Consider the following 24,740-nt stretch of genomic DNA (forward strand, 5'->3'; position numbering starts at 1 on the left):
TGATATCTGATTTTGATCAAAGTTTGAATTCCATAACCCTCTGGAGGCCAATGGCAAACAGAATGAAAACCAGCATCAAACCTATGAAATATATCAAAAAATGATACAATTTTTGAATGACCCATGAGTTCTTTCCTCCATCTCATGGTCCTGAACCTCTATCTACTAGATGTTCAATTTAAATTGATCATACATTGTTGCTCATCATACAGTACCACTTAAAACCTCCTAATCTGTACCATCTGGCTCAGTGTCCTCATCAAACCCTCATTAACTGGATGATTGACATTAAATTGCAATAGGGAATTGATTTGAGAGAACCTCATGAGGAAGATGCCAGTACATTAGTTTAAAGATGAAGTTTGTTAACTCTTCCCCAACCCTCAAGATATCCAACCTCTTCCTCAAAGCACAAATCCAAAAAATAGCAAAGTATATCATGATCAAATTCCAAAAACCAAAAAAAATCTACACAAAAATCATCTTTTTCTCAAACCAAACCCCTAATCCAAAGCACAAAGCACACCTAAGAAACCTCCAAACTTTCAACCAATCCCATCATCTCCCAATCAAATCAAACCCTCAAACTTCCTCACAACTCCTGTTTCTTCATCCATTCTTCATACTCAATCTCCACTTTCTTCCTGATCTCCCATTCCTTCAAAAACTTTTTCTTCTTAGCTTTACTAATCTCATTCCCATCCGAATCAATCAATGGGATCCCATTCTCATCAAACTCTTTCCATTTTCCTTGATGTTCTTCTTCAACCTTAAACATCTCATTAGCTTTGATCTTACCTTTCATAATCTTTTCAATTCGTTTAGATTCAGTTGATTGAATTGAAGTAGAATTCGAAGTAAAACCCGGTTTTTTATTTTTACTTTGGTTTCCTTTTTGTTTTTCTTCTCTTACTTCTTGTAACATTTTAATCGGTAAAACCTTCACCAAAGCTCTTCCATCTAAACCAATTTCCAGAAAAAAAAATCATCAAGATTCAATTTATCACATCTATTTAAATCTTTCAGAAGGTTTAAGAAAATTCTCTTACCATCTTGATCATCTAATGCAACCCCAACTCCAATCAACTCCGAATCTCTCAACTTATCACAAAGACTCAAAACACCTTTCCCATCTAATTGGTTTCCATTGTTCATCAATTCGTTCCAAAACCCAAACCAAACTTTCAAATGTGGTTTTAATTTTTCATCTTGAATGTTTTCAATCTACAAAAAAACCCATTTGGTAGAAATCAATTTCACATTTCATTTTGGTTCCAATCAGTACTGACCATGGTATTTAAAGTTTCTTGACTTGGAAATTTAATAAGCTCATCAACCAATCGACCTAAAGAAACCCAACCCCCAAAAAAACCATCATCAATTCCTTTCCCACCTAAACCTCATAAGCAATCCAAAGAAAAGAATGCAAACCATCTAAAAGATCCCCATGAAACCCTTTCAAACCCTTAACGAACTCCAAACAACGCTTCCTAATCCTTTCCCCAAACCGTTCACTCCCATCCGTCTGTTCTCCATTCTTTTCCCCACTTTTACTCTTCTTCAATTCATCCCTAGAAAGTTTCCTAATCTGATCTCTAAACTTTGACCAATCAATCAAAACCTTTACGATCCTTTCCTCCGACTAAATCCCCCAAAAAACCAAAAAAAAACCAACTGAATCAAAAAAACGTCCAAAAAAAAGAAGGATCCAAAGAAAACAAACCTCTTCCACCAAATCCCATCCCACCAAACTTTTCTTAAACCCATCTCTACCCTCCGACTCGACCAACCCAAAAACCCCCAAGATCTCCGTGATCCAAAGCCCAATCTCTTCGACAATCAAATTTCCTTTACCGGATCGAATCCAAGAAACCTGACTTGAAATCACCTTATTAGTAATATTAATCAAACTTAACAAATGTCTAAATGCTTCAGGTGTATTATATGAATCACAAAACGATTGATGGACTTGAACTTTTGCTTCTTCTAAACTAATTGGTCAACAAGAATTCTTGTGAGTCTTTGAGTGGGTTGAGAAATAAAACGTGTTTTTGGAAAATAGATGGTGACTTACGATGATTTCAAATGAACATAAAGTTCATCCTTTTCATCCACTTTCTCATTCACTACACTTCCATCCTCATTCTCACTTTCATACTTCAAAGCCTTCAAAACGGCAAAAAAATTCTAAACCCCACACCACCAAAAAAACAGTCAAATCTCATACACCAAACAAAAATCAGTTTTTTTTTGAAAACTTACAATCAAACTAGATTCTTGATTTTTAACTTCACTCATCGAACTTTCAGCAAAATCCATTCCAAGATCCCATCTTTGACCAATAAATGAAATTCTCAACTGTCTAGCCGAATGACGTTTTAAAGCATCCTATTCGAAAGAAAAAAACTCAATATTTCTTAAAAACTCAAGAAAGAGAAAGAGAAAAAGAACGAGCCAGAAAAAGCAAAAGAGAGAGAGAAAGAGAAAGAGAAAGAGATAGAGAGAAAGAGATAGAAGAGATAGAAGGAGGGAGAAGGAGGGAGAGTAAAGCAAAAAGGTAACTAACTTGAATAGTAATAAAGTTTTTCAAAGACTTTGACATCTTTAATCCTTCGATATGTAAATGTCCAGTATGTAAGAAATAATTAACCCATTGATGACAATCATGATAAGCCTAAACCCCGTACGCCCCCCATCAAAATCCAAATCCAAACCCAAACCAACATCAATGAAACTCATTACCAGGAGAGAAGAGAAAAGAAAGAAGAGAAAAGAAAGCAAGAGAGAAAAGAAGATCCACTGACTTCAGATTGAGCCAATTCATTATCATGATGAGGAAACATAAGATCGACCCCACCCGAATGAATATCCATTCCATTTCCCAAGACCTCCGAAGCCATAACCGAGCACTCAATATGCCAACCAGGTCTTCCTTTGCCCCACCTAGACTCCCATTCCGGTTCACCAGCCTTTGATCTTTTCCAAAGAGCAAAATCTGCAGTAGACCGTTTAGAATCCATCAAACTACTCAAACCTCCTTCACCTTCTTTAATTAACTTGAGATTCGTTTTAGACGATGGTGAAAGTTTGGCATATGTGTGGTGAAGGGATGGGTCGGATCTAAGGGTTGAATGGTCGAAGGCTAGGACATCGAAATAGATCGATCCATTGGATTCGTAGGCGTATCCGTTCTCCATGATCTGAGAGATGAAGGATTCGATTTGGGGTATGTAGTCTGAGACTCGGGTTAACACCGTTGGTGGTTCTACGTTTAAAGATTTCATGTCTTCGAAAAATGAGTGTTCCCATTTCGTAGCTAAAGATTTGAAGATCTTATGATCTGTAATTGTTGAACCTGACTATACAAAAGAAAAACCACCAAGAGTTTTACAAAAAGAATCAAAACGATTTAAAAAAAGTGTTAGTTTAAAAAGGCTTTTATATAGAATTTTAAAAAAATCCAATCTTTTTTAGTGAAAAAAGGTTTTGTGTCTTTTATAACTTACTTGATGATCTAAATATTTAGATAAAATATCAGATGAACCTTTCAAGATTTGATTCAATTCGATTTCCGAAACCGATTGATGATCCAACAAACGCTCAACAAGTTGTTCAACTTCTCCAATCGATCGATTCAAAGCCACCTACAAACCCCCAAAAAGAACCTAATCAACTCAATCAGTCGCAAAAAAAAGAGAACATTCCAGAAAGAGAAAAACCGACAAACCAAACTATCCAACCACATCCCCACGCGTTCATCTTTCATCAAAACTTCCTTTCCCCACCCGCTCGCTCTGATCTCCTCAACTTTATCTGTCCTAATGATTTGCAACACCTTTTCCCCATCCAATCCTACCAACCCTTCCAAATTAGTTTTCCAAAACCATTGAAACCCATCCCTAAGTAATCCCAAGAGTTTATTCAAACCATCTAAAGAAGTTTTAGTAGATTTCATAAACCGGTTCAGTAACTCTTCTTCTCTTGCTCGTTTGATAATCTTATCATCTATATCTGTGATATTCATGACAAAATTGATTTCATATTTGAAGTAATCTCGGGTGATTCTTCGTAAAATGTCTTGGGCTACATAGTTCCTAAATCCCCCAAAAAACAACAAGAATTGAGGGTTTTTCTTTGAGTGTTTGGGATTGGTGAAGGGGGTTTACCTTGCGTGGCCCATGTGTGATGCATCGTAAACTGTTGGACCACAATTGTACCATGAAATCTTGCCGGGTATCCTAGGAATAAAGTCTGTCTATATATCCAAATCCGTATCCGAACAAAGAAACACCATTAGTTTTGATTTGATTTGATTTGAAGTTGAAAAGAGAAACTTGAAATACTTTTGATTTAGTTAATGAATTATACAATTTTAAACCTTTAATAGGTTCTTGATGATCTATTTCTGGTTGTTTCATTTTCTGATAAACTTTACTGATGGTGGTGGTCTTGAGATGGTTTAATTTCAATAAATTCTTAATCATTTCATTCGACTCTTCCATTCGGAATTTAACTTTTAGAACAATTTAGTATCCAAAACTACAGTTTAATTTAATGTATTAAATCGAGAATGTAGTGATCGATGACATCAAGAATTGTAAGGTAAGTGATGGTATAAGCATATTTTAAGATAACTGTCACTGGTTTTTAGAAATGACGCGTTCAACTTTCATCACCATCACCAACTCACCATCACTCAACACCAACAACAATAACCAATCCATCAAGTTATCCATCAAATCAAATCAAACAAAATGCCACCAAAACTGTTAGTAAACCATCATCTCAATCCATAGAACCTAATCCAATCTAACTATCTTCAAATCAAATCACAAACAGAGACTGGGAAAAATGTAAGCCACTCCTCACTCCAGAAAATCCCTAAACCCAACCCAAAAACCAGGGCTAACCCAAACCCTTCAACCGCACTTCAAAAAAACCTCCGCAGCCAAAAAAACATCGGATGATATAACAGCCACAGACGACATAATAGCACTAGACGAAGGCGACATTCAAGTTCTAAAAACCTATGGTCAAGGACCTTATGCTAGACAACTAATCAAGATAGAAAAAGATATCAAATCATTACAAACCCGAATAGGAGAAAAGATGGGAGTGATCGAATCGGATACCGGTCTAGGATTACCAAACCTTTGGGATCTAGCTGTTGATCGTCAAAGGATGGGTGAAGAGAGTTCTTGCTTACAGGTGGCTAGGTGTACTAAGATTATTAAGGCTAATTCGGAAGAATCAGAACAAGCTGCTAGAAGAGCTGCTGCTGCTGGTACTGGAGGAACTGGTGGGGGGAATCCTGTGCCGGGCGCTTTGAGTGGGGCAGGTCAGAATAGACCTAATGCTGATGAAGAAGATAAGTATGTGATCAATGTGAAACAGATTGCAAAGTTTGTGGTAGGTTTAGGTGAAAGAGTTGCACCTACTGATATAGAAGAAGGTATGAGAGTAGGGTAAGTTTATCTCCCTAACCCTCTTACTTTTTAGAAACTCAAATGTCTTTTTCCATCTTTTTTTGTCTTTTTTGGTGGGGGTTTGGGAGAATAGAGTCGATCGAACAAAGTATCAAATTCAAATTCCTTTACCACCCAAGATTGATCCTTCAGTAACGATGATGCAAGTAGAAGAAAAACCAGATGTGACGTATTCAGATGTAGGAGGATGTAAAGAACAAATTGAAAAATTAAGAGAAGTAGTCGAAACTCCATTATTAAATGTAAGTAGATTCACTCAAGCACCCCCCTCCCCCCAAAAAACGGAAAACTATTACAACCGATGAAGAGTTTGATCTAAACCTTTTCTTTTCATCATTTTGATGGTTTTGGTTTTGGGATTTCAATAGCCTGAGAAATTTGTAGCATTAGGAATCGATCCGCCTAAAGGAGTCATGCTCTATGGACCACCAGGCACCGGAAAAACCCTATGTGCCCGAGCCGTAGCAAACCGAACAGATGCGACCTTTATCCGAGTGATCGGTTCTGAACTAGTTCAAAAGTATGTAGGAGAAGGGGCCAGGATGGTACGAGAGTTATTTGAGATGGCACGAACCAAAAAGGCTTGTATTATCTTTTTTGATGAGATTGATGCCATTGGTGGAGCGAGACATGATGATGGTCAAGGAGGTGATAATGAAGTTCAGAGAACTATGTTGGAGTTGATTAATCAATTGGATGGATTCGATCCTAGAGGGAATATTAAAGTCGTTGAGTCTTTGGTTTTGGTTGACTTACTGTTGAATCTCAACTTGATTGTTGATGATTGGTTTTGTTTGGGTTCTTTAAATTACGGTTTCCATTTTTTTCAAGATTATGGCAACTAATCGGTTAGTGAAGTTTTACTTCTAGAACATCTAAATCGAAACCTCAACTTACCTTGATTTTGTTTTAAACAAACAGACCAGATACATTAGATCCAGCACTCCTACGACCCGGAAGACTAGACAGAAGAGTAGAATTTTCCTTACCAGACACAGAAGGTCGAGCAAACATCTTAAAGATCCATGCAAGATCCATGTCAGTCGAACGAAACATTCGATACGAATTGATTGCACGGTTATGTCCGAATGCTACAGGGGCCGAATTAAGATCGGTTTGTACTGAGGCGGGTATGTTTGCGATTCGAGCTAGAAGGAAAGTGGCGAATGAGAAGGATTTCTTGGAATCTGTTGAGAAGGTGATTAGACAGGGTAGTAAATTTTCTTCGACTGCTTTGTATCAGAATTATGTAAGTTTCTGTTTTTTTGGAAATATTTTTTTGTTTGAGAATTGAATGATGATTGATTTTTTGGGGTTTCTTTTTTGTAGAATTGATGGGGAAATACTTTGGGGGGTGAGGAGGAGAAGAAAAGAGATGAAAAAGGTTTTTTTTGCAAGTTTATTTTTGGAGTTTATTTTGTTTTGTTATATTTTTTCCTTTTTGTGTGTTCTTTGTTTGATTTAGAGAAGAAATGAAGAGGACAAAAAAAAGTGAAAAAGAGAGCATGCATGTTTTTGATTTTCAGATTACAAGTCTTTGAAGTGAAGTGAAATGTCATTGAAGAAGATGAGTTTAATGATGGGTGAACATTTACAGCAAGGAATGTCAAGAGTGTCTATGAATAAGGATTTCTTTTGGGGTTGGTTTGAAGTGTGATGAAATTCTTTTTGGGGGTTTGGAAAGGGCAAGGTTTTATTTTGGTTTCTTTTTTGATGTTGGTTTGGGACTTGGATTAAAGAACTAGGTGATTGGTGTCCATGAGCTGCCACACAGGGATGGGCATGAAGATTACTGACTTGCAATTACATTATGAATGTTGTCCAAGGCAATACATGCACTTGCAAGTATGTGTTGATCTGATTTGATTTGTGGGTTCCTCAACTTCAGAAAAATTGTCTTTGAATTGCACTTGAACCGTAATTGATTCATAGATTCACTCAGTACCTGATTGATCATCAACTTGCTGTCTGCTTCAATTCATTACAAAAGAGAGACTATCTACCTTTACAGAATCATTCTAGGTCACTCAAATTCTTTTTAAGGTTGAAATGAAGTGTTTCTTTAAGCTTTTGGGTGTAGAGATGAAAGAGTTTTTGGGAATATATTGATTTTGGTTCAACTATCAAGGGTCAGAGCATTCATTTAGGGCGCATTCACTTAGGGTGCGTTCACTTAAGGAATTCCGGACCAGAAATCACATTCTGTAAATTTTTTAATGCAAAAATGTAACATGCCCCACCAAATAGACATTTTAAATTTTGCAGAATGTGATTTCTCACCAGAATTTGCTTAAGTGAACGCGCCCTCAGTCATTTGGTTCTGGCTCATTCATGGGATGTCGTAGCCTTTGCCTCACACTCTTTCAAATACTTTTGTTCAGTTTGTCATATTACTAGATATAAATTTGATCTTGCAGCAACTAAATGTGCTACAACAAAAACTTTGATTCTGAGGTAAAACTTTAAGCACAGGAATAAGAAGTGACCATAAAGACTAAAGATCAAAACCATCTTTACTAACACAAATAGAGTAAAATATACTGAAGCTGCCTGTCCTTTTTCAAGCTTTAGCCCAAATCACAACTTCATTTGCTCCAGAATCCAGTGATAGTCTTCCTCAGCTTCTTGTTGAATTAGACCAAAGCATAAGGAGATGGACTGATGAGTTGGTGATACTCCTATAATATGCAGAAGTTCAAGTGGTATATGAAACCTAAATGAGAGAGAGACCGTAGTCAGCTTGAGTGTTGAGTGTAGTTGAGTTCATTAAACAGGCCTCACCAATTAGTTTTGTATGTAGAATCCATCAGCAGCACATTAGATGTCCAGAACTCTGAAGCTGAATTTATACTAGCTTTGGGTGCAACAACAAAGCACAGAAGTCTATTTTATGAGAGTCCAGGTCAAAAGTATGGAAAACATCATTTTTCTTGAGATTGTCAATCAATGCTTTGAGTGGTGTGCGTCCATTGAGATTGATAAGTCTTTGTTTCTTGATGATCACATTGTAGATATCTTGGATTGTAGAAAAGTTACTTGGGTCAAAAGCCTTCAGGGTACATAGAATGAGTCACATAGGAACACCTGCATTGGCCATGTTAAGAACAGTGGTCAGCTGTTCCGGCATAAGCTTCTGTGCAGCTGGTATCTCAGCAAGAGTTTTGGAAGGCTCATGGTTGTTGTGCTGATCATTGGTGAGTGAATTGCTTGAGTCGGACTGTAGCAGACCATTTACAACCCAGCTGCTGACTGAATGTAGAACAGACCACACTCTCAACCAGCTGAGGAGCTCCAGCATGAGCACAGGCAAAGACACATTTCTTGGCTCTCTTGTGTTTATTGTAAAAGGTTTGGGTGATTTTCAGCTAGTAGCCAAATGGTTTGGTGCAGTTTTGTTGTGCATCCTCAGCTTGCTGTAGGGATGAATATGAGAGCAGGAGCTTGTCTATGTTCATTCACAAAGTGGTGTGTTGAATTTGAATGGTGATAAGGTTTGAGCTGGTTTGAGTTTGGTCAAAGTGGAGTTGATGTGGAGAGAGGAGCAAGTACAGAAATGTTTGATTGGAAACTCAATTTGCATTTTCTCACTCATGTTGTGGCTAATCTCAAGGACAGCTAGAGGCAAAGCCTGGACTGCATTAATGTCACAGCTTGTGTCACTGGTAAGTAAGGCTTTGACTAGCTGTGAAAGGGAGGGGGTGGTGGGGATACCGGGATCCATTTTTGATTGCAAAAATGAAACATGCACTACCAAATAGATTAAATTTTGCATAATGTGATTTCTGGTCAGAAATTCCTTAAGTGAATGTGCCTCAAGTGTCTTTCTCTCTTGACTATGTACTTGTTTGTCCAAGGGGTATTTTGTTAAGTGAGATACGATTTCAAAACAATTGAATCAATCTATACCAATTCTTGTACTCATCATTTCTGGTAAGTGCACTTTGACAACCAGAGCTGAGTTGAGGTCTGGTGTGTGAGAGCAATTGCCAATCAGAGAGGTTCAATAGAGGTCAATGGCCACATCCCACTGTGAGCTTGTGTACATAGTCTTGTGTTTAATGTTGTGATTTTAAAGAGTGGTGGACAATCAGGGCTTCCGTCATGATGTGTTGTGCGTTCTGGTGAGTTCTGGTGCAAGGTTGGAATAAAAAACAAGGTCAAAAATCAAAATTGCAAAAACTCAAGATTCAAAAAATGTGGAGGAGATCTCACGTCTTGGCTTTGGTACAAACCTCATGACCCGGGTTTCAAAAACCCAGTTAACCCAGATGACTTTTTGGTAGTAACTTTGTGTATCAAGTTGACATTTGTTGACAGCTTGTAGCCAAAAAATACCACTGGGTCAACTGGCTTTTTTGAAACCGGGTCAGGTTTGAGAGCTTCACCAAATCAATCTTACATGTTATCATTTTTATTACTATTACTTTCTCCTCTCAGCACCTTTTTCTCTACATAGTTAGTTCTCTATAAATCTCCCCTGACCATTGAAGTTTGTCAAGTTTATTACATGTACTTATTGTCTTACTCAGCTGTGTCTTGTCAACACCTGCTGATAGTTTTTTAAACCCTTACAAAGGTGTGTTGTATGCTGTGTGTGTTTTATTGATTACCATCAAGGAAAAAGACTCTAAAATTAGTTATCTGGAATCCTCCCCTGGCCATTCATGTTAGTCAAGTTTAGTACTTGTACTTATTGATTTACTCAGCTGGGTCTTGTCTACACCTGCTGATGCTTTGTCAAATCAGGTATTGGGCACAGATTCGCCAGAGAGCCACACCCAGGCGCAGAATCCTGTGTCTGAAATGTGTCCAAATAGCAGGGCACATGTGGGTGCGCCTCTTGAGCAAAAAAACATGAAAAAACTTCTCAAAAACCGAAATCAAGGCTGTGATGAAGCTCAAACACAAATGGGGACATGAGAAAAGGTGTTTCAAGTCAGGATAACCACACTTTTGAGATAACAATCACAGAACATTTTTGTTCAAGAACTATCTTAAGGATCCCACAACTCGGATGAGCAATCAATACCAAAAATATCACAAGTGGGGCTCATCTGTAGATATTTCTCTGGCCCAAAAGTTACACAAACCAAAATGAAAATGTGATAGGCTTCCTCTAGCCCAAGATTAGGCCCAAGAGGACCTTCTATGCTTCAGATTATCCAAGTCTTGCGTATGGGCGCGCCTTTTGACACGCCAAACGCGCCGCGCCCACCACATGATTGTCAAACCTTTACAAATATTTTAGTCTGAATCACAGAATGTCGAGTCTGAGTAACTTCATTGCAGAACCCTGGAATGCGCTTATGAATGCGCCTGACAAAAATCTTGAGATTTTTGTTATGTTTCTGGGTCACAGAAGCATGTTTTTGACAAGTACATGAGCGCAAATGATGCGCCTGGTTAAAGGTGGTTGGATGGTCTGATTTCCAACCCTTTAGCGCCGCTGATTCCTGAGATAATCCAGTGTAACACCTGAAATATGGTCTTGAGGATAGGTTTTCATGCCTTTGTGTTTTACGCCGCGATGAACCAAGCATCGAAGCTACGACAAGTCTCGTGGGGCAGCCTGAGACGATGCGCGTCGTTTGAAGGGCTTGTGATACCTCCAGGCGAGGACTGGGGTCAAAAACCCGAAAACGGTTTTCGTCAGATAAGGGCGCATTCCAGGTTCTTGAAGAGCTGAGTCCAGAAAGGGATGAAGTGATGAGAGCTGAGAAGAAAGGTGAAAGAGCCCTTACAAGAAGTGGGGCTTAGTTAAGCTTAGGGATTTTCCACTCAGCGACTCATTTGGTTCACTGAGCATACTGCTTGTGTTCGATACTACAAAGAAAGGATTTTATGAACCACGCGAACTGGGTATATCAGTCGATGTACCTTTCCTTTTACCAGGTTCGTTTCAAATTTTACTCTTTATCAAATTAATCCATCGTCGATATATTTACTCATCATCGGTGTCTTACTTTGAAAGCCTGTTGGACATACGAACCATGCCGAACGAACAAATACTCTTGACCGATACCAATTACGGGTCTTGGAAACCCAAGATGGAGGACAAACTTAAAAGACTTCAACTGTTGGAAATAACTTTAAGGCCTCCTTCGATGACTGAAGATTTCTCAGCTGAAGATTTAAACTGGTTTACAGTACTAGAGAGAAAAGCTTATGACGTTATAATTGGCCATCTAGACCAACAATCTTCATTGGTCGCAAACGCTCACACTATCAATCAACCCAAAACAGGATCTAGTTTATGGAAATACCTTGAAGGAAGATATTCAGTCCATGGTATAATCAATCATACAACTTTATACAAAAAGTTTGAAAACATCCAATACAAGTTCAACACTAATCTTGCTACCTTTTGTAATGAGATAAGAACGTCAATTAATGAATTTTCTAAAGCTCAACTCGAGATCTCAACAAAATTATTAATCGTGATGATCTTAGCTAAGCTTCGTGGACCGTTCGATTATCGTGTACAACTGATCTCTCAAGACTTGAACGATACTCATGATGTCGAATATGTTTTGAAACGTCTTGAAGAAGATGTAATATTTCTTAACATGCCAACTTCGCCGATGTGCCCAACAACTCCGTCGGTGTCTTCTGCTTCCGGAAAACGAAAGACACCACCGTTATCCGATTTTCCTCCGAAATCGAATAAGACTTTGCTTAAGATTCCACCAATTCCTACAGAACCTAGTCTTCAATGGTATGAACCACCCTATCCCCCTCGAAGAAACGGAAAATAAATCACACTTGTCAATCTGACTTGATCGCTCACCATCACTTACGATCACACCACATCTTATATACTCATAGGCTCTTTAAGTGGGTCAATTTTAGGGAGGTGGGATGGGTTTTTGTTACGTGTAGGAAGCTCGGATGTTTCAACCCCAAATCGGGCATCTTATTACGATTTAATAGTTTAGATCTATGTTTACTTGCCGACTGCGCCAGAAGATTCGTGAAAGAATTGACACTAAACAAAAATTTACCTTGAGAGATGTGGTTCTTCCCACACATCGTTTGATGCGACTTGATGAGAGGTCCCAAAATCCATTTCTGGTGAGAGCTTTTCCCAACCTTCATTGGAAGTTGTGCTATGAGTCAGAACCCCATGCGAGGGATTGTGTGGCCATAGAGGAACCAAGTTGTATGCTTGATCAATTCCTGCATGATTGGCAGCATCTCTTGAACTCTTCATTGTGCACATGAGGTTAAACTCATTGCACATCATAACAGATGTTCTAACGCACATAATGTTGATTGCAATGATTTGTTTTGTTTGACGAAATCGATATTCACTTGTGCGTGTCAAGAATAAAATTGCCAACAAGCTAAAATTGCTCTCATTTCACCAATCTGACGTGTTGGTGTTATGATTTCCCGTTATCTTACCTGATAAGCTTGATGACCACTTTGTTGTCCACTCTCAATATCCAAAGAGTGAAGCCAAGCCTAGTGTTCCAAAGCTTCCAAGGACACTAGGATCAATCATTTCTTCTTTCACCGTTCTCTTTGTGTTTTTCATTTGATGCTGATTAGCTTCAGTTCTCACAATATATTTTGCGGTGTGTCCAAGTTCGCAAAGCTTGCTATTCGGATCGAGATGCTGATACGTCATGGCTCCAAACTAAGCTACTCAACATCTTTCTCAGCGGCTTGAACCCCCAAAATCGCAGCATCACAGGACGTGATGATCACAGCCATCTTTGGAAAATGCTGACTTCTGATTGGCCAGATTTTCGCGTGATGTTAAATATCGTCGCGTGTTATATAATTGTTGATTTTATATGAGACGGTGAACGCTTTGATCGCTTGATTTTGTAAAATGTGGAATTCAGGCACCCACAAAGCTTTGATATAAATTAGAGGAGATTTCGAACTTCCTCATCAAGAATTCTTATCTCCAACCAATCCACTTCCATAACAACTTTTAAAAACAAACATTTAAACCACCACCCACTCCAAAATTTTATCATCGTAAAAATGTCTACAACCAGCGTCCTCAATAAGTCGGTTACTTCACAACGCAGCGATGTCCCAGAGGACCTCAACAGCCAAAATCCCTTCATAGGTAATTATAATTGACAAACATTAAACATTTACGTTCACGTGCTAACTGCTTATTTCCTTCATATCATGACCACCGCTATATTTCATTCTTTTTCCAAAACGATCTAGGTCCCGGTGCTTTTGATCTGGTTAGGTTTACAGCCGAGAATACTACGGTCAATGATACTTCAAAAACGTCGAAAAGCCCACAAGATCGTCTTTCCGAAAAGCTAGAAGACATGCAAATCCAAAAACATTCTCTTGTTTCTCGTGTACCAACTCGACAGAAGAAAGCTTCTGTGACACCATATTACCGAAAGCCCAAATTCCCTCCAGCTCGCACACCTGAACCACCTAGGCAACATAAGAGGCAGAGGCAATCCGCCGTGATCGTTGACCTAAAGGAGCTTAATAAATTGGGGAAGTCTACCGAGTGATAAGCCAATTCGGTATTAGTGTGTGAGTCAAATAGGTCATCTAACTGTTGGTATATAGGATCCACAACAACTTCTTAAATTTTGACTAAGCATCTCTTTCCTTCTTTTATTTCCATTTCTATCAGTGGACTTCGAGGAAACGATGTGATGGATTGTGATTTCGTTTTGAATCAAACCTTTTGTAAACCTTGAAGTGTAGTCATTTTGTGTTCGTAAGATTTGTACCCAGTAACAGTTGAGTATGTTACCTTTTTGAAGTGAAAGATATCTACTGGCTTTTGTCCAGCTCACTGACTTTATAATGTAAATCATTTCAAGTGATACTACTTGCGTTACTTGCGCCGTATCAGTTCATATTCAATCACGTCGAAAGAATCTATGCTAGAGACTATGATTATGTATTGGAAGTCAGACTTTCTTCATGAGCAAAGAGGAAAAAGGGTATCGTATCTTGAGGAGAAGTTTCCATGATGTCAAAATGATTGTTAGTCATCTCTCGAGTCCTGAAGATACGCAGTGTCCGAGTGCGATTAAGCTGCATGATCCGATGAGGGAGTCCTGATAGCCACCAGAGCTTATCCGTTGAATGATCTTTCAGTGGCTCTAAGTCAACCAACAGTATCAATTTCATCTCCATACATCCCTTCCCGCCCAGGAATTATACCCAGAAACCCGCGTAAGCGTCACAAACAGGGTGACATTCTTTCTTGCAAATGAAACTTTTTTGAAAAACCTTGCTATATACCTTCATTGCCATTAAACCAGTCACACATTCTTGTCTAGTTGAGATTGACGGACTCAAAATCTGATTGCGTAAAGCACCGGCCTTGTTATGAATCCAATTTCTGTTCTCAAGAGACAAAAAGGTGGGTGTCATTTTGAACTCGGACATTCTTTCACCGCGATATCGGTATCTTTAAATTGGTACTCATTCGCCGTACCTCTCATACTTTGTTCTTTGATGTCTGCAGGGTAGAAAAGCTTGCGGTTTAATTCAAGAAATTCCTTTATCATGATTCCGAACCGAAATACTCAACATCTTGATTCTTGCCCAACGGTTTGAACCCTCAAGATCGCGCCATCGCAGGACGTGATCATCACAGCCTTACAGGATTCCCGCATTATGATTGGTCAGAGTTTATTGCGATGATAATTATCGTCGCGTGGTTCGTGATTCATAATTACGACGGTGAACGCTTTGATCGCATGACTTTCTAAAATGTGGAATTCAGGCACCCACAAAGCCTTGGTATAAGATAGTGGCTCTTTTGACTTTCCTTCGTCAAAACATATTCATCCTCTTGCATTGAAACAACCCACCTCCATACCAATTCTCCAAAACAAACGCCCACCACCAATAACTCCAAGAACTTTACTTTCCTGAATAATGGCTTCATCCAACATCCTCGCCCAATCAACCGCCTTCCAACGTACCGATGGCACAGAGGACCGCATAAGTTCTCATCCCTTTATAGGTAATTATAATCATCCAACATCGACTTTACCATATGAATACTCACCTTGAATCTCCTTCTTTTGCAAATCATCTAGGCCCTGGTGTTTTAGATTTGGTTAGATTTACAACCGAGAAGAACGCTGTCGTCAATACTCCAAGATCTTCGAAAAAACCAGAAGATCAACTTTCTGAGAAACTCAAAGAGATGGAAATCCAAAAAACTTCTCTTGTATCTCGTATACCGACTCGAGAGAAGAAACCTTCGGTGACTCCGTACTACCGAAAGCCCAAGTTTGTTCGAGCTCGCGCACCCGAAGCACCTAGGCAACATAAGAGGCAGAGGCAATCTGCCGTGACCATAGACCTAAAGGAGCTCAACAAATTGGAGAAATCTACCGAGTGATAAGCTACTATGATATCAGTGGGTGAGTCACATTTCATAACTCGATTATTGGCAGTATTCACAAAGACTAGTCAAATGTTAATGAGCACCTTTTGCCTCATTTTTTTGGATTTCTATCAGTGAACACCGAGAGAGCGATGTGGTGAATTTGGAATTCTTTTTGATTCGAAACTTTTGTAAACCCTGTAGTGTAGTATTTTTGTATCCGTTAGATTTGTAGCCAGTAAAAGTTGGATTTGTTACCTCTTTGAAGTGAAAGAAATTAACTGGCTTTTGTCCAGCTCGATGATCTTGTAATGCAAACAATGTCGAGTAATACTCCTTGTGATACTTGAGTCATATCCAATCACTTCGCAAGAGTTTACACTACGGAGTCCGGGCTAGTTTTCTATGTTGGAGGCAAAATTTTCTTCATGAGTAAAGAAGAAAAAGGGTGTTGGATTTTGAGGAAAAGTTTCCATGATTTCAAATGATTGTCAGTTCTCCTTTGGAGTCCTCAAGAGACACAGTGTCCGAGTGCAATTCCAGCTTTATGATCCAGTGAGGGAGACCTGATAGAAACCAGAGCTTATCTGTTGAATGATCTTTAAGTGGCTCTAAGTCAACCAACAGAATCAATTTCATCTCCATACATCCCTTCCCGCCCAGGAATCATACCCAGAAACGCGCGTAAGAGTCACAATCAGGGTGACATTCTTTCTTGCAAATGAAACTTTTTTGAAAAACCTTGCTATATACCTTCATTGCCATTAAACCAGTCACACATTCTTGTCTAGTTGAGATTGACGGACTCAAAATCTGATTGTGTGAAGGATCGGCCTTGTTATGAATCCAATTTCCCCTCTCAAGAGACAAAAAGATTGGTGTCATTTTTGACTCGAGCATTCTTTCACCGTGATCTCGGTATCTTTAAATTGGTACTCATTCGCCGTACCTCTCATACATACTTTGTTCTTTGATGTCTGCAGGGTAGAAAAGCGTGCGGTTTGATTCAAGAAATTCCTTTATCATGCTTCCGAACCAAAATACTCAACATTTTGCCCAACAGTTTGAACCCTGAAAGTCGCGCCATCGCAGGACGTGATCATCACAGCCACGTTTACAGGATTCCCGGATTCTGGTTGGTCAGATCTTATGCCGATGATAATTATCGTCGCGTACTTCGTGATTCATAATTACGACGGCGAACGATTTGATCGCACGACTTTCTAAAATGTGGAATTCAGGCACCCACAAAGCCTTGGTATGGTATAAGATGGTGGATCTTTTGACTTTCCTTCTCCAAAACACATTCATCCTCTTCATCTGAAACCAATCCACCTCCATACCAATTCTCAAAAACAAACACCCACCACCAATACCTCCAGCAAATTTACTCTTCTGAACAATGGCTTCATCTAACATCCTCGCCCAATCGACCGCCTTCCAACGTACCGATGGCACAGAGGACCGCATAAGTTCTCATCCCTTTATAGGTAATCATAATCATCCAACATCAACTTTACAATTTTGATACTCACCTTAAATCTCCTTCTTTTACAAATCATCTAGGCCCAGGTGTTTTAGATTTGGTTAGATTTACAACCGAGAAGAACGCTGTCGTCAATACCCCAAGGTCTTCGAAAAAACCAGAAGATCGTCTTTCTGAAAAACTCAAAGAGATGGAAATCCAAAAAACTTCTCTTGTATCTCGTATACCCACGCGAGAGAAGAAACCTTCTGTGACTCCGTACTACCGAAAGCCCAAGTTTGTTCGAGCTCGCGCACCCGAAGCACCTAGGCAACATAAGAGGCAGAGGCAATCTGCCGTGACCATAGACCTAAAGGAGCTTAACAAAATGGGGTCCGGGAAACATACCGAGTGATAAGCTAATGCGATATCAGTGGGTGAGTCACATTTCATAACTCGATTATTGGCAGTATTCACAAAGACTTCTCAAATATTAATGAACACCTTTCCCCTCATTTTATTTGGACCTCTTTCAGTGAACTTCGAGAGAGCGATGTGGTGAATTTGGAATTCTTTTTGATTCAAAGCTTTTGTAAACCCTTTAGTATAGTAACTTTGTATCCGTTAGATTTGTAGCCAGTAAAAGTTGGATTTGTTACCTCTTTGAAGTGAAAGAAATTAACTGGCTTTTGTCCAGCTCGACGATCTTGTAATGCAAACAATGTCGAGTAATACTCCTTGTGATACTTGAGTCATATCCAATCACTTCGCAAGAGTTTACACTACGGAGTCCGGGCTAGTATTCTATGTTGGAGGAGAAATTTTCTTCATGAGTAAAGAAGAAAAAGGGCGTTGGATCTTGAGGAGAAGTTTCCATGATCTCAATTGATTGTCAGTTCTCCTTTGGAGTCCTCAAGAGACACAGTGTCCGAGTGCAATTTCAGCTATATGATCCAATGAGGGAGACTTGATAGACACCAGAGAAAGTCCATTGAATAATCCTCTAATGGCTTTGAGTCAGCTAACAGAATCAATGCTATCTCCATAATCATTAATTCCCATCCTGCCAGGGTGGTCACGATCAGGGTGAAAATTTTTCCTGCAGATTAAACTGGTTTGAAAAGCCATTCTATACACTCTCTTTGCTATGAAAATCATTGAAACAGTCTTCTTCCAAAATTGAAGGCCCAAAAGTCTGATTGTGTCACTGCATCTTGTTCCCATCTCAAAGAAAATCCAACCTTTTTGATAGATTTCTCCAAGGTTGGAGTGTCAGCCAAACGGCACTCTGCGAGTTCCGCATCTTGTGGAAAGTTGAGATATGCTCATCTTGGATTTTGGTGACAGATGGAGCACCAAACAGTTTCACTTGCTGGAATTTGTACTAATGATCGTTTACACCATCTTCTGTAGGGTTTGGTGTATTCCTACTATAAACTAAATGAATTAGTTTATTAGGTAGATCGAGTGAAAGTTGATCCTAGGAATCAAGAATTGGAGGTTTTCAAAGAGCAGTCAATAACGTGTTAGAGAACAAAGCATTGAGTGATGATAGATAAACTCACGAAGAAATTCACGATAGATGTTTCCTCTGATCGGTATTCGAGTTCTCGTATTAATGATTGAAGTAGTTTAGGATTCGATATCAATAAGTCTTCCAATTGGTTCAATAGGCCCAGTGGTTCTTGCAATATTTTCGAAATGTCCTTATGTACTTCTATTGCAGTGTTCGAACAGGTTGATGGTGTTTGCTCGGTTTCGGATGTTGATTGTGATGGTATTCTGGATGATCCCATAATCATGGATCGAAACCTCAAACAGCGAGTTTAGCGGAAGCTCCCGGGCAAACCTAGATTGACCCCTTCCAAGGGAATCGAATCATCAAGAGGGGTCCAGTGGATCCATCATCCAACCACCTACATACACTACCATCCAAGACTTGAGCATGCGCTAAATGGCACAGAAGCTAATGTATTCGAAGCTTTTGAAACCACCAACCAGCATTGTTGGAAGATACCGCCTAGGTTGCAAGTGATGGAAGAAGCCAGTTTGCTTTTCAAGGTACACTCGCAGTCCATCTTGAAGCAGACTACATAATGAGAGTGACATATCTCCAAACTGTGATGTCACTCGTATTGCCCAAGCACTGGGGGCTCTCTAAACCATACAATCTGAGGAAGAAAAATTCGTATATGTTCCTGTGACCACTCTTCTCTTGAAGAACAACAGCCTTGACTTTTGACAGAATGCATTGAGGGGCATGTCATTACCAAACCCAGCATACTTACCAAGTCATCTGATCAATGCATGAAGGCGAGTCACTTTGCTCATAGCGCACAACCACATCAGTGATTGAAGGCAGGGCGGTTAATCAGAGTGAGCCGCTTTGGGATCAATTCTCGAGCTTACTTAGTCAACATCTTTAGAATCACTCGCACTTGGAGATACACATATCTCCAGGAGCGCTAGGATGTCGAAGAAGTGAAGTATACACAACTTTGAACAGAGCCGAAGTAAAGGGCTTAGCTAAAGGAAGCACAGAAGGTGGTATTCTTGAAAAAGTCTGAGGTGAGGGGTGCAATTTAGCAGGAAAACTTCTTAGCTGACCAACTGTGCAAAGCTCACACTTATCATACATGTCAAAACAGCGTCTCTTGAACAATAGATCAAAGGCTATGATCACTATCTTTGTTGAATAGGACAACAACATCAAATAAGGGATCTAATCTCAAAAGGTAATTACGGCGGAAGACCGTGACTTCACCAAGGACCTCAAAAGGATGAAAAAATGGCACTTTGAAGACAAGGTCACGTTGATCATCATGATATAAAATAGAAAAATATGATACGATTATAAAAATATGTATTCCATTTCCTAATCCTAATAACCATGACACACATCACATAACATATCTACCAAGTATTTCGCCACATAGAGGATCCAACAGATGATTCGCCATATTCAGAAGAGTGAGAAATATCGTTTGCATGTGATTCATCTACTACTTCAGTCTTGATCTCAGGCTTTTCATCATTTCCTACCCAGAGTCGCAAAGCTTCTCCAACATCTTGACCATCAGCCACCACAAATCCGCGATGCTTCAAGCGTGGTTTGAAAATAGAAGTTGAAACTGTTTCAAAGTCTTTATCATCTGGTGAAGGAAATGTGAACAGAAATGGAAAAAAATTAGAATAAAGAATCTTACTGATTGTTGAAATGATGGAAAGAATTTTCAGAATGAAAAAGTAACAAAATAACATACCTTTGGCCAAGGCCTTCCCTTTTCCTTTAGACTCAACCATTTCTTCTTCCTCAGGCTCCTCAGGAATAGTGTAGAGTACTCGCTTGAGGGGCTCAAATGGGGGTAAGACAAAGTACTATAATGCAAAGTAGGAAAACATATTGGAAACTGATGAGCGCCAGGGAATCAAGAAGAAAAATAAACACGATTTAGAAACACTCACCAAGTCTATTAAAGCAAGTTCCGTGATGCAAACTCTCTTGATACCGCCTTTGATGATTAGGTCGGGTTTTCGATGAGGAGATTGGACACTGCCGTCGGGGTTCATAACCAATGGTGGTCCAGAGTGGAGAGAAGCAGCTTGTGATTCAATACGAGAGGAGTTGGGAGTCTTGAATGAATCAGAGTACCAAGAAGAAAGAGAAGAGGAAACGCAAAGTGGAGAGAGATAAGTCAGTGAGTGAATAGAAGATTGAAAATGATAAGTGGATACATCTACAATACTCACCATAGGAAGGAAGGCAGATCCTTCAGAGAAAGCATTTCTGATAGGGCTTCTGATGCGCAGGGGGCGCTCCAAAATCGGTGATGGTAGAGGGTCCTCAAGGTTGAACATTGCCAGTCTAGCTGGGGAGAGACCACCGAATTCCAACTCCAAAGAGCTTTGCTCGCTGCCTGAGGCATAGCTCTGGAGAAGCAGAAGAATAATAGTGAGAAAGTGAGACTGGAAAGGATGAAAGGATGAAAGAGGTTCAGGAAGTGAATGAAAAGAAAGAAGAACTCACTGCATCGGCGTCATTGAGATTGTTAGTGAAAACCTTTTTGATTCTACAATTCTTGAGATTGAGGGCAGGAGGCCGCATCTTGATAATGATCAATCAAAGGGTTGTGGATGGGAAGGTCTGAAGGGAGACAGAAGGAACGGAATTTGGTGGTGGGAATCGAAGTGGTGAGTTGTGGAAAGGTCTCTGAGTAACAGATACAATCGATAAGAGCTAAATAATGCCTTGGACGATCAGCATCAGGATCAGCTCTGTCGCATTTCTTATTGTTATCCAGCATTAACATTAAAAAATAATGCAAGTACATTATTTTATCCGTTGTACTTGTAATAATGAAGTAGAATCTGTACAAAAATGATTGTGATGGCGACTTTACCAATTTCCAGCCTTAACTTAATTTGTGAAAATAAAGCATGTGCCCCTCACCCTTACAATTCTACTGAATGATCCCGAAAATACAACCCATAATTCCTATCCCTTGAATTGTTGAGCATCAAGGATTCGTAGCTTCAATATATGCCTATTGAATGTTTGGTAAGCGTGGCTTTCAGCTCTTTAGCTTGCCCACAATTCGGGTACCAATCACTTCATCACCTAAAATACTTTGACTATATCTGTTTACCTTCATTATACTCAAAATGAGAAAACAAAAACAATCAAGAAATGTTTGCTATATTTTCGAACACCAGAATCCTCTTCTCGACAGGAGCTACATGCCTCCAGTCTTGTATCCTGGTTTGATGATCCTAAAATTGCGTCAATCAATTGAGACTTTGACCATGATTGATTAGCAGTCCACGGATCCCAAACCCTTGGCTATCAAACGTTTCGCAGGCAGCTCTCACGGCACGACGTTTTTAGAATTTCCATTAAATAAACTCAGTCTTGAGTCTTATTTTGGTCTGGGGTCAAAAAGGTTCCTAAACAAACTTTAGATGAAAGCTCTTGCCAATCCAAAATCCGTTTTGATGCTTTAAAAGACGGATCACACGTCATTTTTCGACCTTAATTTTTCGACCTTTAGACACACAAGATGACAATCTATACTCTAGTGTGAGTCCATCTCGCATTAGTCAGCGATTGGGAATTGGATGTCCTTTGAATTACTCTAGATCTTCCTGATACCAAGTGGCTAGATGCTCCGTACTTCTGATATCAGATACCTAAAGCCTGTACAAATGTTTTTATGCCTCTGAGCCTCTTCCGAAGGGTGCAATGGTAGAGAGACATTTTTTAATAGCATCTCCATAAAGATATTCGGCGTGCAAGGTCATGCTTGAGAGACGCACTATTCTCTCTGCAACATATGATCACAAGTACATGATGGATCAACAGTTTTGAGTCGATCACGCCGATCTTGGGACGTCGTCACTTTGATCGCGCCCAAGGAGAATGCGTGTGCTCGCTCCTTCCAATCCAAGCTCGAAGCATTGTTTCTATCCTTCGGTAGTGTGACTGAACGCATCATCCAACATGCATGCGACTAGAGCGCAAAATATACAATTCAGGAGAAAATTGTATGTAGAAAAGTTAAGTCGCCTGACGATTGGTCTCCGGGAAGCACGAAAACTGTTTTTACTCTGAAGGCAGTGGGTGTGTTGCCCCAGCTCTAGTCAGGTAAAACGCCAGCCATATCGCTTTGGCAATGAGACGTCATGCTTTGGACTCGGGTAATCGTTGGCTTTCTGGCAAGCGATTGAAAGTACAATGCGAAACATCCGCTCTTCGCGCCACGAGATGGCACATCGACGTTTGGTTACAGACGTTCTGCCTCAAATATGGTGAGATATATATATGTATAGGTAGCATGAAAAATGAGCGCTGATAAGAATTGGGCGATCAGTACAAGCGGACGAATCATTCGCTTCAAACGACCAAAGACTTGAATGTCAGTGTGGCTAATATTTGAGGGTATTGGGAGTTTATGCCTTTTTTGACCCAAAATTTACACCTCATCGCTTTTCTGCATCCCAAGTTCCATCTGACAGTTGAATCATACTTCACATCATGGAGAATCTTTGGGTTTGGATTCCCTTTGAGTCTTTGTGCTAGTCTGAAGACAAATCCTTGTGTGAAAGATAGCACTCAATGATCTCAGGGACCCAACTTTCTACCAGACATGGATACTTGGAGATAAGCTGTTGTATTGCAAAAAAATCCAAGAAACATAACTGAGTGTCATTGAGTATCATGATGACTGAAAAAACATGCCTTCTGATATGGTTGAGCTTGGATACTTGTACTCAGAACCTGGAAGACCAGCAGTTGTCTTCCTTCATGACACGCTCTTCAAAGGGGACAGAGTCCCAAATTTTCACAAAAGCAATATGTACCACTCTTGGAAACATTGTAGCAAAACACTCATCTAAAAAGATTATCAAAAGGAGTTTGATATTCACCTCAATGTAATGGGCAGAAGATCTCAAATAGGGCAAATATGGTCATGGTTGTCGGTAAGCCCATGAATTGAAGACAGACCTCACGAGTGATCAAAATCAAACAAAGGCGCTTTGAAGGCAAGGGGTGGTTCACCCTCATAATACTCCCCATAATCTTAATACAATTAAACAAAGATATATTCCAATTCCTAATTCCAATAAACATAACACAAATCACATAACATATCTACCAAGTATTTCGCCACATAGAGTACCCAACAGATGATTCGCCATATTCAGAAGAGTAAGAAATATCGTTTGCATGGCATTCATCTACTACTTCAGTCTTGATCTCAGGCTTTCCTTCATTTCCAACCCAGAGTCGTAAAGCTTCTCCAACATCTTGACCATAAGCCACCACGAATCCGCAATGCTTCAAGCGTGGTTTGAGAATAGAAGTTGAAACTGTTTCAAAGTCTTCATCATCTGGTGAAGGAAATGTAAACAGAAATGAAAAAATTTAGAATAAATCATCTTACTGATTATTGAAACGATTGCACAGCACCAAAGATAAGGAAAGGCCCACAGAATCCTGAAACTCTATGTGAGCCAGCAGTTCTTGATCACTTGGTGATAAGCCAAGATTTCCTTTGAGATCCTCTCATTCAGAGCTTCTCAAGATCAGCTTTATATAGAGCAATTAGATCTACATGTAGAGATACATCAGCTCACAGAGCTCCTTTGATGTTCAATGGGTCATCCCAAAAGAATACTTTTGAAAAACTGGATGGGGGGATCTTGAAAGTGATCTTGGCTTCTCACCAAGTTGTGAAGCGCCGGCTCATCAAGAATTACCAAATTCTTGGAGTCTTTCCTTATTTTTGGTGTGGAACATCATACTGTACCACCAAAACTTGGCATGAGTTCTGCCTGGGAGTTTCCAAAAAAATGAGCTTATGATAGATCTTTTTTCATGCCCTCTAACTTTCCCCAGATCAAAGAGAAAGATCAATACTTTGCCTTGATAGCCTCTACAACCGGAACT

The 24,740-nt window shown here is 39.6% G+C and overlaps 8 protein-coding genes across 8 annotated transcripts in view; 5 read left to right on the top strand and 3 right to left on the bottom strand.

Annotated features, from left to right (window-relative positions):
• Positions 1-278: 278 nt before the first annotated feature.
• Positions 279-4,454, bottom strand: MELLADRAFT_46041 (uncharacterized protein; the record flags this gene model as incomplete). The annotated part of the gene is made up of 12 exons (XM_007418150.1): positions 279-960; positions 1,050-1,124; positions 1,549-1,642; positions 1,724-1,991; positions 2,075-2,187; positions 2,263-2,388; positions 2,567-2,674; positions 2,805-3,359; positions 3,507-3,644; positions 3,728-4,094; positions 4,167-4,255; positions 4,344-4,454. 12 exons carry the CDS (start codon positions 4,416-4,418, stop codon positions 593-595), a joined length of 2,376 nt encoding a protein of 791 aa, XP_007418212.1.
• A 211-nt stretch (positions 4,455-4,665) lies between these two features.
• On the top strand, positions 4,666-6,821 carry MELLADRAFT_118527 (ATP-dependent 26S proteasome regulatory subunit; the record flags this gene model as incomplete). Its single annotated transcript, XM_007418192.1, has 8 exons — positions 4,666-4,768; positions 4,840-4,853; positions 4,949-5,465; positions 5,560-5,728; positions 5,855-6,232; positions 6,318-6,334; positions 6,408-6,735; positions 6,816-6,821. 8 exons carry the CDS (start codon positions 4,755-4,757, stop codon positions 6,819-6,821), a joined length of 1,443 nt encoding a protein of 480 aa, XP_007418254.1.
• A 4,655-nt stretch (positions 6,822-11,476) lies between these two features.
• MELLADRAFT_69286 (uncharacterized protein) lies at positions 11,477-12,241 on the top strand (the record flags this gene model as incomplete). Its single annotated transcript, XM_007418156.1, has 1 exon — positions 11,477-12,241. One exon carries the CDS (start codon positions 11,477-11,479, stop codon positions 12,239-12,241), a length of 765 nt encoding a protein of 254 aa, XP_007418218.1.
• Positions 12,242-13,481: 1,240 nt separating this feature from the next.
• MELLADRAFT_113514 (uncharacterized protein) lies at positions 13,482-13,984 on the top strand (the record flags this gene model as incomplete). Its single annotated transcript, XM_007418193.1, has 2 exons — positions 13,482-13,569; positions 13,677-13,984. 2 exons carry the CDS (start codon positions 13,482-13,484, stop codon positions 13,982-13,984), a joined length of 396 nt encoding a protein of 131 aa, XP_007418255.1.
• Positions 13,985-15,371: 1,387 nt separating this feature from the next.
• MELLADRAFT_69288 (uncharacterized protein) lies at positions 15,372-15,843 on the top strand (the record flags this gene model as incomplete). The annotated part of the gene is made up of 2 exons (XM_007418157.1): positions 15,372-15,459; positions 15,536-15,843. The coding sequence occupies 2 exons, from the start codon at positions 15,372-15,374 to the stop codon at positions 15,841-15,843; spliced, it is 396 nt and encodes a 131-aa protein (XP_007418219.1).
• A 1,387-nt stretch (positions 15,844-17,230) lies between these two features.
• Positions 17,231-17,708, top strand: MELLADRAFT_113516 (uncharacterized protein; the record flags this gene model as incomplete). The annotated part of the gene is made up of 2 exons (XM_007418194.1): positions 17,231-17,318; positions 17,395-17,708. The coding sequence occupies 2 exons, from the start codon at positions 17,231-17,233 to the stop codon at positions 17,706-17,708; spliced, it is 402 nt and encodes a 133-aa protein (XP_007418256.1).
• Positions 17,709-20,206: 2,498 nt separating this feature from the next.
• Positions 20,207-21,398, bottom strand: MELLADRAFT_95662 (uncharacterized protein; the record flags this gene model as incomplete). Its single annotated transcript, XM_007418182.1, has 5 exons — positions 20,207-20,445; positions 20,557-20,671; positions 20,759-20,926; positions 21,044-21,259; positions 21,321-21,398. 5 exons carry the CDS (start codon positions 21,396-21,398, stop codon positions 20,207-20,209), a joined length of 816 nt encoding a protein of 271 aa, XP_007418244.1.
• Positions 21,399-23,942: 2,544 nt separating this feature from the next.
• Positions 23,943-24,740, bottom strand: part of MELLADRAFT_113518 (uncharacterized protein) — a gene marked incomplete at both ends in the record, with an annotated part of 1,045 nt that continues 247 nt past the window's right edge. Inside the window, one exon of the mRNA XM_007418196.1 lies at positions 23,943-24,181. Within this exon, the coding sequence (XP_007418258.1) occupies positions 23,943-24,181 (239 nt within the window). The remainder of the gene's footprint in view (positions 24,182-24,740) is intronic.

The sequence above is a fragment of the Melampsora larici-populina genome, assembly GCF_000204055.1.
Source record: "Melampsora larici-populina 98AG31 unplaced genomic scaffold MELLAscaffold_86, whole genome shotgun sequence".
NCBI lineage: Eukaryota > Fungi > Basidiomycota > Pucciniomycetes > Pucciniales > Melampsoraceae > Melampsora > Melampsora laricis-populina.